Source organism: Thermobia domestica, chromosome 8 (assembly GCF_964235325.1).
Source record: "Thermobia domestica chromosome 8, izTheDome1.hap1.1, whole genome shotgun sequence".
In the NCBI taxonomy this organism is placed as follows: Eukaryota; Metazoa; Arthropoda; class Insecta; order Zygentoma; family Lepismatidae; genus Thermobia; species Thermobia domestica.
The window spans coordinates 54,410,378-54,423,653 of NC_137461.1; the positions used below are offsets into that span (position 1 = coordinate 54,410,378).

Consider the following 13,276-nt stretch of genomic DNA (forward strand, 5'->3'; position numbering starts at 1 on the left):
AAACCCATTTTCATGTACCGGATCAAAATGGGGAAGAAAAAAGGGCCGCGAAATTTTAACTGATTCTTGTAGTACTCAACGAGAGAAATCGACTAGTGAAGAAATTTTCAAAATCGGCGCAGGCAAGCATGAAGAAAAACGCATTTTCATGTACCGGTTCAAAATGGGGAAGAAAAAAGGGCCCGTGCGATTTTAACTGATTCTTGTAGTACTCGTCGAGAGAAATCGATTAGTGAAGGAATTTTCAAAATCGGCGCAGGCAAACATAGAGAAAATGGCATTTTCATGTACCGGTTCAAAATGGGGAAGGAAAAAGGGCCCGCGAGTTTGAACCGTTACGATGTATGTTCACGAATGTGCTCGTCTTCTCAAATTTAGTTAATTACTGTAGCACTGAAACATGTTACACAGAGTCACGTTGCGGATGACTCTGCAATCGGCAACCACTGCACATATACTCCTCCAGTCCCACAGTTTTATTATTTCGATCCATTCCTCACGTGCTAACGGCATGGTTTAACATCTGCAAGAAAGAGGTAAATGTAACGTTCAATTGGCAATAGCTTTTCACCAAATTAAGCTGCATGAAATCTGATTGCATTTTTGACATACTGAGAAAATTCTAGCCCGTGGCCATATGTATCACATATCCCACCAGTTCATAATAAAAATTTTGAACACAAAATTACGGTCGTCCGTGTGATGTACTCCCAAAAGGCCTAATGTGTATCACCCACCTCACATTCAATGAAACCACATCCGTGTAGAATTTAGAAAGGAACTTCTTATGATGTATACAGGATGTCTCAAAAGTTCCCTGACATAGGGTAACTCTGTTATTATCAGAGTTACAGCAAAATGTAAGAGGAAAAATCATATCGAAATATGACGTTTTCAATCTAAAGTGAACACTTTTTTTTTTCAAAAAAAATCGGACGAGATATTTGTGCTGTATACTCTTTATGCACCCAAATTTAAATGAAAATGCAACGTTGTCATTTACCTGGACCCACAACATAAGTGAATGAAGTTCCTGTTTGAAACGGGGGCTGGCCATCGAAATGTTAGCGCAAAAGAAAGTAACTTCATTCACTTATGTTGTAGGTCCAGGTAAATGGCAACGTTGCATTTTCATTTCACATTAGGCGCATAAAGAGTGTACAGCGCAAACGAGTCATCCGATTTTAAAAATTCCTTCACTTTAGATTGAAAACATCATATTTGGAGATGCTTTCCTCTCCTACATTTTGTTGTAACTCTGATAATAACAGAGTTACCCTATGTCAGGGGACTTTTGAGACACCCTGTATACCTTATTTAATGTATGTTTTATGTCACTATAACTGTAGTATAATTTAGTTTGTTTAAATTTACAATTTAATATAAGTAGATTCGGATTTACATGCGTAGGATTTTGTATGCATCTAACTAATGAATTCTTTTATATTCATGCTTCACTTAGTGACTTGGCTTTGGACTGCAACTGATTATTGTAACCCATTATTGCTTGAGAAGAAACAAGATATCCGAATCTTCATTTGAAGAAATCAAAGATCTATTGGAAAGCTGGAGATTACAATCATTTATTTCTACATTTCAAGGTGCGTAAATTATATATTCTGTGTTTCTTGTTAAATTACTATTACTATTATTGGGTTTAGAATCAATCAAGCACTTCATGATATTTTATGGGGATCAAGATGGGTGCCGGATAGATAAGTATTTAAGCGTCAGGTTCTTAATTCTTTTCAATTTAATATTTAATCAATGATTATTTTCTCCCTCGTTATTCGGCCAAATCGTATTCCAAGATCATCAATTTTCATTACTCAATTCTGACCGTCAACCTACATAGCATATTCGTAGGACGTAAAACAAAGATTTCCTGTTATTTTTTTTGTTTCTATCTCTTTCCTCCATAGCTGTGAAAAATAACGCCTTCAGCATCATAAATTTGTATGCTACTTGCGCCTTCAGTCGTCTACTCTTCGGTGGCTCAGTGGTAGAGCGTTCACCTCCGGTGCAGGGGGTCCCTGGTTCGATCCCAGCTCGCGCCGTGTGGACTTTGTGGTGGACAAACACCGTGCTCGTGGGTTTTCTCGGGGTTCTCCCATTTCCTGCCACTTTCTTTATTCCACCATTTCAGTCATTTCTCATTATCACCGTCTCCTTTAGCCTAACCAGCATAACCGTGGGACGTTAAAGATTTCATTTTTTATTAATCTCAGTATTTTATAGTGTATTCTTAAGCTTAAGGTGATGTATAATTAAATTTTGAATTCAGTTAACTTATTTTATTTCTCAGATTGTTTTTAAAATGAATGTACAAACGTTTATTTTCATTCTTGAGTGTTTAAAGTGATGTATAGTTATTAAACATAGTATTTAATATTGTACTTTTAACGTGAAAGTGATATACAGTTAACTTTTGAATTCAGTTAACATTTTTCTTTCTGAAATTGCTTTAAAAAGTATGTAAAAACGTTTCTATTTTCTTTCTTGAGTGCTAAAAGTGATGCAAAGTTATTAAGCTTACTACTTTATATTGTATTCTTAACCCTAAACTGATACACAGTGCGTTTTTGAATAAATTATATCAAGTTATTTGAGTGACGAATACTGGTAGAAAATCCTGACTACTACTGGAACATTTTGATTTTAAGGTGACGACTACTGGTGCAAGGATTTTAAAATATTGTTTTTCCTTCAACGGCTACTCCTTTTTGAATTCTGAATATATGGTCATTATAGGAAGGATCAGTGAGTCCTTCCAACTATGGTACAGCTCCGACAGATTCACGATGCTCAGAGAAGAGACAAAATAGTATGTTTTCAACCTTAAAGTGAGAACCATTGGCGTTTTTACCCTGCTATGCAAAAGTAAGTGAGTACTCCAATGGGGTTCCAATGCGGTACCTAATTTCTGCATTTTAGATATTTGGAAATACATGTCTCTAAAATGTAAACAACTGATTTTTTTTTTAACTGAAAACTGCAACTCGGTAAGCCTTATGGATACCGAGATATGGGAAAATAAAGAGCGATACTATAGGTATGTGGGACTTGCATACTTGACGCTAGAATTCGGAAATTGAATTAAAATATGACTAACGGCTATCAAGATGTTGTCAAATAAAGGGAGGACCAACACAGTTAAGGGGTTTTAGTGTTAGATGCTAAAATTTCCGAAATCGGCCATAGAAAGTTAATAAACACCAGTAGCAATTTCATCTTAAAGTAATTAGATATCTTCAGGGGGTGTTAGAACATCATGGAGTCTACCAAAATTAAATTTTAAAAGCTTTTGAAAATATAATCTGACATTTGTAAACAATATTTGAAATATGTGTTTACCCAAAACTTCCAGCTAGTACATCTAACATCTGGAGAAACACTGAAATAAAAGCGTATGAGATCTTGAAATTTCGGAAACAATTATTGGTCGCAACAAAATTAAATCAGATGGGTACTTCTATGGGTTAAATGAGTACCTTAGTACAATTTCGATCGAAAATTTAGTTCAGTCCTAGGTTTTCTTCAGGCAATTCCAAGGGTTCATCGAGCTGTGCAAAAGAATGAAAAGTCGCTGTCAATATCTAAGATAGTCGAGAAGATATAAGGAATTATATATTTTATGACGTAAAAATAGATCTTTATGGATTTGTACTTTTGGGTCTTTCCCATAAGAAAATAAAATTAGGAAACTACTGTATATACCTTAATAGACAATTCAATGGACGGGGATACAGTAGCTTAGTGGTAGGGTTTTTAACTAGTCTTCTTTTGCAGAAACTATTGGAGTTTTCACTTATCCCATAGAGATACGATCATACTTAACTCCCTATTTCATTTTAAAATTAAATAAAAGGAAATATTTCAGTGTAGCGACCCACGATTATGCATTTTAGTCTCAGGGAGATTACGATTAAAGCAAGTGAATGTTGTTGACAGAATTGATGGAATGCAAAGGTGGGAGGAGAGGTAGTACCCCTAGAAAACCCACGAATACGATGTCCACTACAAACTGACGGCCGCGGATCGAACCACGAACCCAATACACCAGAGGTAAGCACTCTATCACTAAGCCACCGTGCTCCCGCCCATTTAATTTTCTATTAAGGTATATACGGTTGTTTTCTGAAATTTCTTCTCACAGCAAAGTCTCAAAAGTACAAATCCATGTGGGTCTCTATTTTTACGACGTCATAAAATAATTTCTTATATCTCGCTTGCTATATTAGATATTGACAAAAAATGTTCACTTATTTCAGAGCCCGATGAACGCTTGGAATTGTCCAAAGAAAATTTAGAGCTGAATTAATCTTTCGATCGAAATTGTACTGACAAGTCTGAGGTAGTCACTTAACCCATAGAAGTACCATCTTATTTAACTTTTGTTAGGATCAATAATTGTTTTCTGAAATTTCAAGATCTAATACGCTTTTATTGTATGGTGTCTCTCTAGCTGCTAGATGTACTAGCTGGAAAGTATAGGTAAATACATATTTCTAATACTCTTTACAAATGATAAAATATATTTTCCAAAGCTTTTAAAATTTAACCTTGGTAGACCCCATGATGTTCTTAAACTCCATGGAAGTACCTAATTACTTTAAGATGAAATTGCTACTGATGCTTATTAACTTTCCATGACCGGTTTCGGAAACTTTACCACCTAACACGAAAATCCCATAACTGTATGGATCCTCCCTTTATTTGACAATATCTTCATAGTCATATTTTATTAATTTTCTAAATTGTACTGTCTAATATGCAAGCTCCACGTACCTATGGTGTCGCTTTTTATTTCACCATATTTCGGTAACTGTTAGGCGTACCGACTTGCAGTTTCGGCAAACACACACCTCTAACGTTCTTTAAAACGTTATTAAGACATATTTTAGAATATTTAGAAATGAGAGTTCTGCGAATATCATGGTACCCGAAAAGCCCCATCAGGGCGTGTGTGTAGTGTATTTAATTGAAATTACTTTTGAGGTTGTTGTAAGCCCTCGTAATTACATTTCCGAAACTGCACCATCTAGTACTCAAACCCCACACTTCTATGGTGTCGCTCTTTATTTTCCCATATCTCAATATCCATAAGGCTTACCGAGTTGAGGTTTTCGGTAAACAGATGTCAGTTCCTTACATTTTAGAGACATACATTTCCATATATCTAAAAAATACAGACATTAGATACCCCATGGTACCCCGAACACCATTGGGGTACCCACTTACTTTTGAATAGTAATACATTTTGAGTTGTTATTCAGCATCAATAAACACTTCATAATTTTTCTATGTGCAACCTAAAAGTCCATACCTGACCGAACAGATTTTGTCCATTTAATCTCAAAAATGTTAAGATACTTTGTATTGTTAAGTACAACCAAGTTGAGCACACCGAATGTAACATTTTAAATGTTTTCTGATTTTTGTTTCAGGTATTTCGTGCATCAAACCAGGATTCTGCTTGAAAGACAGTGAAAAGAAGCAGTGTAGGTTGTGGCTAAAAGTACGTCCTTTCTGAAGACAGACCCAATTGTACTTACATTCTTTTGTACGAACATATAACCCTAATAAAGATACTGTACTACAAATTATTTCTTTCTTCCATAAATTAGAATAAAATATTGTCTCTGTTTAAAGAAAATGTTTGTTACTGTTAAGTCATTTCAACTCTTTTTCTCTGTAATAAGAACATTATATTTCGCAATATTTTTTTATCTTCGTGCTATTACGTTTGAATGAAGTAAAATTCTATACGAAGCACTATTATTTCAGACATGCATTAATAACTAATGTATTGTTCTGTATGTAAGACAATGTGTATACTGAACATGTCTAGCAAAGGTGTTGTTTTAATACAGAATCTGTAACTCAGCTTTTCAGTAGTCAACTTTATTGGGAATCCGAAGAAAGAAGTTAAAAAAAAAAAGTTTGACTTACCAACGTATATGTGTTCGAATTCTGGACTAATCCAAATTATCCAGAGAAATCATATATTTTTTGTTGCAATTTCAGATGTATCCTTTATCCAAGTCGTATGAAACGGAGACTTCATACATCGCTATACTTTGTATGAACTATGTTCCGTATTTACTTAATCACTTTGTAACTTTCTCTAGTGTTGACAAGGCCGCAGGTGTCAATCGAATAGTTTAGTGTTTCACTCATGTCACCTTGTGACTAAGGTACGTCCTGTCGGTATATATATATGGTACTGGGTTCAAGTAGCGATAAAATACATTTTTAGCATTAAACAAATGCAAAAGTCTACACGAAATGAGATACCATGATCTCTGACTTACGGATAACACCATGAACTAATGGTACTGAGTGTGATTGAGTTTACTAGTTACTATCTGGCTAAAATCAGTGTTCCTTTAGCTATAGTTCTTTTCGTGCTCTGAATTGCAAAGTTTGAAATAACAGTTTTAAATTATTGTATATATATATATAATATCTTCCGAGTAATTCTGAGAATCATTGCTCTTTCTTTAAGCAATGTATGAGACTATTAATCCGCTCGTTGCTTAAAATGTTGCACTAAGAAGGATGCACCCACGAAAATCCAAATTTGCAGAATGTCTAGAGCAGGGAAGGATAAATATGTTTAGTCGATGGCTGCACAACGCCTCCACTGTCACCACGTTGTCGCACAGCGAATACGGCGGACGTTTAAGAGTATTCTGCACTTACTATTAGGTATCGGCCTGGGAACTTTGGCGCAGCTACCCAGCCTCCTTCTTGGTGTTGCATTTTTATGGCGAGTACTGAGTAGAAATCATCTTGTGAGCGAACACGTTTTCAGCTGACACCATGCTTTTAATTGTTGCGACATTAAAAAAAAAAAACATACCTGTTAATTAAAATGTACAGAGAAGTTGTTTGAGTTTTAATATAGGATTGTATATGGCTGTGCATTTTGCATTATTATTAAAGTGCTGGAACTAACTAACAACAAAGCATATGATAAATTCTTACAGTAATATATCACATATTGATTTACTCTGTATGAAAACGAAAATAGTTTAACATATGGTTAACCTCCTTTGTGCCCATAATTTTAAAATTAACGCTTGTGTCACTTTTCAACACTTGGCTTTGCAGTAGCTTCCCAACGAATTAGCAGGAAATCCAAACTTATAGGACACCCTGCAGGTAAATACATTTCTTTGGACACTTTCACTGCTCCAAACTAAGATTGTTAATTTTATTATTATTGGCACAAAGGAGATCAAACATATTTTAAGCTATTTAGTTTTCATACAGAGTAAAACAATATTTGACAACATTACAGTAAGAATGTATCATGCATTTTGCAGTATGTTGCAGCACTTTAATAATGGTGCACTATACGTACAATCTAGATCCTGCATAAGTCCAATCCATATATTACAAGAAGGCAATACGTATGCGATACAGGTAAAATCCGTATATTTCATATGGACAACCTATTAGCTATATATATCCAATCCATACATTACATATGGCCTACCTGTACGCGACATACGTATAATCTATATGCTGCATGCATACAGTCTGTAAGCTACATATGTGCACTCTGTATGGTGCATATGGATATTCTGTATGCTGTATCTGGACAAGCTGTGTGCGACATAAGGAAAATCTGTATAATACATACGTACAATACGTATACTGTATCTAGTCGTACGTACGGGGCACAAGTACAATATAGATGCTGTCTTGGGGTTGAACGAAAGAAACATACGTAAAGAACGTATATTGCATACTTCTTGAAATTATGCTCCGTCCTGATAGTCAGTATGTGTCGTCATTATTAACCCACATGCTACATACGATCCTGACGTCACAAAGCTAGATATCACCTCCGTATATATTTGTTACTGCAGATGACGTCACACGAATGACGTCATTGCACTTATGCAGACAGTGCGTATAATACATACTTTTTCAGCTATACGTTTGCTGCAGGATGTTATATACGGTTGTACGTTAAGTCCAGAAACTACAGGAATTACGAATGTAACCTACGTTTTTAAGTATGCCACCTACATTTTTTTTTCTCAGTGTAATAATGGACATGACGAAGGACAACAAATTGATGGAAGCAAAAACATGCATTAGTCACAAAACTAGAATCGCTATGTCGAATTCTCTTGCATGCCATCACTTGATATTTAACGACAGTGTTAAAGTTGTTTCACGAACATTCCATTTGTTTCATTGGTTAATGGCTATTAGCTAGTTTACAACTTTGTTTCAACAAGAACATGGAAGCCGACGGAGGAATGATTTGACCCTAAGACACCACACTTTAGAGACAACTATATTTACCAAACTTTCATACAGTCAATACAGCAACAATTACTCTTGCTTTCGTTTACTTTTTCATGTGTAGACATTTTTACCTTTTCTCAAAATCCGCATTCATTTTGCACAAATTACTTTTAATTTCGTATAGAGTTTGCTGATCCGTATCAAATTGTATACATTGTGTACTAGGTTTCCACTTCAGTTTCTTTGTTTCCAATTAACAGCATCATTACATTAAGTAGCAGAAAGAAGATGAGTATTCCAAACAGCAAACTGTAATCTGTGTTTGGAAGTCTCGTTACTTCTTTTTTATAACTTCCCCTTCTGTTACCTCGAATGTTTTTTTGGAAAACGTACAATTTGAGAGTCTTAGAAACTGAGCTCCGCAATTATATTTTGTAGAAGTGTGAATGGCGCTGTAAACAAAATATTTTTAGTGCTCAAGAACCTGCCCATTTGATGACACAACGTCCAGGATGTAGGGGCCATGAAAGTCTTCTGTGAGACAACTGTTCTTACGAACAAGTTCCCTGATAACACTGCAGCCAGTTGGAACAATGCCACGGAACAATGCCCGAAAGAACGTAACATTTATAGTTGCAATAATTAAATTATGCCTGTATAAAATGTCATTATCATTACGCAGTTCATATTGTTCTTTGCATATATTTATATATTAGGTTCATCGATGGTCTGCATATATATATGTATTGATATCTTACGACGTGTAGCATATATTATATTTACCCATAAATAGCTCCGAAAGGAGACGATGTCGAAGACGAGTAAAGAAACGGTGAGCCTAAGAAACTCATTGATTAAGTATTCCACAGTCAAATCAGTTAACAGTGGACCGCGTAATTAATAAGCCAGGTGAACTGATGACAATAACCAGCAAATTTTAATTATTGCAAATTTAAAGTGACATTTTCCTTTCGGTAGTGGCAAATGACATTGTATCCCTCTGAGCACAAAATTATTAGATGAATCATTCAAAATATTATTAATACGAAGGACAATACCATGCCTCCTGTACAATTGACGAGATGTCATAGCAGACATCTATGGGCCTATTCTCGAATAATTCCTGTCTCCACAATTATGCAGTGTTATGATTATATTTATATTGACATTTTGTTTTCTACAGTATAGTTGGAGGAAATTGTAGTTTAACACACCTTCACGATCAATTCTGTACGTTTTCTTAAAAATGGTATTATATAGAATATATTTTCTATGTACCAACATATTTTCCACCACGGTAGGAAAGTTTCTCAAAACTTTTGTAAATGATAGCGGTTAGTTTCTTAGTCTGCATTCAGTATCCAAGTTGAAGCCAAAATTGTCTAGTATTTTTAAAAATACACCTTGGTTTTGGATATCTTTATGTGATAAACGCTAACAATATGACATAATTTTATTAATGTCTTTTTGTTCTTTTAGATATCCCTCCTTGTACGAAACCATGCTATACAAAGGTATGCAGGCCTGATTCCTGTAATACCTGTATATGTCTGAATGAAACTCTTCTTATGTGTACTCTAATGAAGTGCAATGATGATATGTGAAAATGGAATCACAAGAATACATCCTAATAAAACATGTTTTTTGGCGTTGTACTTATTATTTATAAGATCATATGTAAGATTTGCAGCAATAAAACATATTTTAAAAATGGATAAATGAACTGATTTAATTAGTATTAAGGATAATTGCCATAAAGCGAATATTAATTCCGCTACTATAAGGACATTCTATTAAGCCAAAATTACCTCTCCAATTTCGTAAAGATTATAGTTTTATCAATGTATTGATTAATAACACCAATTATCTGGTGACAAGTTTACAGGTACAATGTAAACAAGCTAAATTGTATGGATCTTTAAACTTCTTTTAGGAAATAAACGAATTGTCTTTTTACGATATCCAAACAAAAGTGGAAGATGCTAAGGAGCCCAGCAGAGCAAGATAATCATATATGATCTCATAGCATTTTAGTTAGAAGTGAACATCTTCAGGTTAAGTGTAAGACGAGACTTTAATTAAATGAAAATCAAAATGTTAAGTAGTATTTCATGTAAATTTTGTGTACCACTATTCGTTAACTGTTATCTGGTATTCGACGTAAGAACTACTCCTAGACAACTCGCGGAATACAAACCTCTTTTTCAATTGTACCAGGCACAAATGATAGTACTAAATCAAAATAATTTTAATACTACGGTTCGAGAATCATTTCAACACCAACCCCTTCTGCTTCTTAGCCCCTTCTGTCCCAGACTACAAAGCTTTTAAACCCATCTTGCTGTATGGTACCCCATTTAAAATCATATTTTTCAATTTACTTATTTTTCAGAGTTTTAATTCTTTTAACGTTTCACAAAAAACACAATGTCCACATTTGTGGACACTGGTTCAGTAACAAGTAATTTCATGGCTAAATATTTGTCAACAATTTTGATATATTTTGTTCAGCTTTTCTGCTGTACTACACCTTTCTTCTGACATAATATTACATTGTTGTGACACAATAGAACAACGGCTACGTTTATATACTTAAAATAGCATGAACTGAATACTTAATTATTAAATGTAATACGTTTGTTTAGTGATATTACTTTTACATTTTTCTCCTTTGTTGAAAACATAACATGGCACATCAAATTGTTTGTTGTGTTTCTAAATATTCAGTTTCTTATTTTTTGTGGAACAAATTTTGATTTCCACTTGTCAAAAACAAACATATAATCAATGGTTTCGTTGTTTACATTCTTAGGAGAAGCAACAGAAGATGTTCTAGATTTGCTCCAGGGTTCATACGCCGACGATTCAGATAATGATTCTTATTTTATGGATGATGACTCCAGTAACTCAATCAGTGAAGATAGCGATGGCGGTATTAAAGGAGACGAAAATGGTAATCAATAAATTGTACTAATTACCTATTGTAGAGAACTGAATTATCTTCAGGAGCTTATTAGGACAATCACAGTTGGGTTCATTTAGTTATAACGTGACATCTTCAAATTTTAGTTTTAACTAGCTCAGAATTTTCTGAAATTTTTGTAGATTTTTGAAAAAAAAAGAAAGAAAGAAAGAAAGAAATAATTTTGAACCATTCAAATTAAGAAAGGACGGTCATTTCAAAATTTGAACACTGTGATTACCTGTTGTGCGGTGTCTTCAAATTCGAAATATATATTAGTTTAGAATTTTTCCCAAGTGATGTCCAGAATTTTGTCCATATAGATAATTCAGTTTTTTAGAATAGATAAAGAGTACAACAATTTATTCCTTACCATTTTCGTCTCTAGCAACGCCTCAATCAATATCTTCACTGCTAGAGTTATTGGACTCAATATGCATAAAATTTGGATCATTATCTGAATCGTCGATATGTTAACCCTCAAACAAATCCAAAACATCCTCTGTTGTTAGTTCTCCTAAGAATGAAAAGAACGACACCATTATCTACATACTTGCAATATTTGACACATCAATGATTAGCACAAATAGTAGAAATAAGTGTAGTTACAAATTCTCCTATATATTTTAATAATAAAGGTGAGATATTGCTGTCCTTAATAAATATTAAATTCTTTCAATGGATTTATATCGGTTTCGTTTCTAGTATTTAAAATTTTGCAGCAAAACAAACCTGAAAAATAATACGAGAAATATAGAGTAACAACCATCAAATACAAAACCAGTGTACACAATTGTGGACATTAAAAATAACTTCACATTATTTTTTTGTTCATTGGAAATGAGCAAAGCTAATAATCGCCAACTGGTCAGCGAAATTGTAGCTGTTTATCACAAAAGAACCTTGATTGTATCAATAATATATATGGGTTAAAATAATAAACACTTTTCCCACTTACAAACGCCTGTGTTCCACCTGCACCTGCTATCTCAAAGAATTGAAGGGTGGCTACCGCTTGCACTTGAGCGTATTTGAAAAAATGTATTTGGTGTTTGTGTACGCCAGGAATTAATTGACCAGGTATAACAGAACGATGCGGAAAGATATGAGCGTAGGGACCTAAGGGATTAAGTTGTCATAAGTATCTAATAACTGACAGCGTGAGTTTAAATTAGGTATTGTATCTTGGACAAAGCTCTATGTAGAGGCAAATTTAACTTTGGAACGAAATAATGAACAACGAACTTTATTTTCTGTTATATTTCACAAAAAAGTAAAAAGTAGATCGAATTGGAATTTGTGACATTTTGATGAGTATAAACAATAACTGTCATCCATATGGATACGATTTTGAAATTCTCAATTAACATTTTCCCACTTCTCCTAATACGAATTTTACATGCGTTTATAGGTCGCAATCAATTATGTAACATGAAATTAGAATTTTCTCTAAAATAATTAAACACGTTAGATTGTTTTCTTTAAATTAGAAATAGTTTAAGTAACTTACTCGGAAGTTTTGTTATTGTCTTGTTCGTCAAGTACGTAAAATGGTTAAACATTCTCTTAATAGATTTAAGTAATTCCTATAAAAATGAAAGTTCGTATATATAATAACATAAGGGATGGAGATAGATGGACATCTTGACATATTTAATTTAACAGTATCCCCTTTCTGTTCCCATCTAGTTTGTTCTCTTCTTTTTCTAATGATAGAAACTGCAAAAGTTGGCGCTACTGTAAGTATATGAGAGTACGCATCAACCCCAAGGGCACTAATCCAAGCAATGATCATTATTTGCAATCCCCATTTCCCCTCCACCATTGTTTAATGTTTTTAAAGAGAAATATTCATCTGTGTTACTTTACATTATGAATTCTACTATTTACTACCCGAATGGCATTATTCTATCGTAAAATATATTGGTTTAAGCATTGATTAGACAGTCTGGAGATATTATATAGACATATTTAATCTACATTCTAAACGATAGAGAATGGGGCAACTGTAATAAAGCAATGATGATAATGAGGCACTGTACAGCT

At 34.0% G+C, this 13,276-nt stretch overlaps 1 protein-coding gene across 1 annotated transcript in view; it reads left to right on the forward strand.

The window, feature by feature from the left end:
* Positions 1-9,884, forward strand: part of LOC145691737 (uncharacterized) — a 54,508-nt gene extending 44,624 nt beyond the window's left edge. The window contains exon 3 of the mRNA XM_081767068.1: positions 9,748-9,884. Within this exon, the coding sequence (XP_081623194.1) occupies positions 9,748-9,872 (125 nt within the window). The 3' untranslated portion in view covers positions 9,873-9,884. The remainder of the gene's footprint in view (positions 1-9,747) is intronic.
* The last annotated feature ends 3,392 nt before the right edge of the window (positions 9,885-13,276 follow it).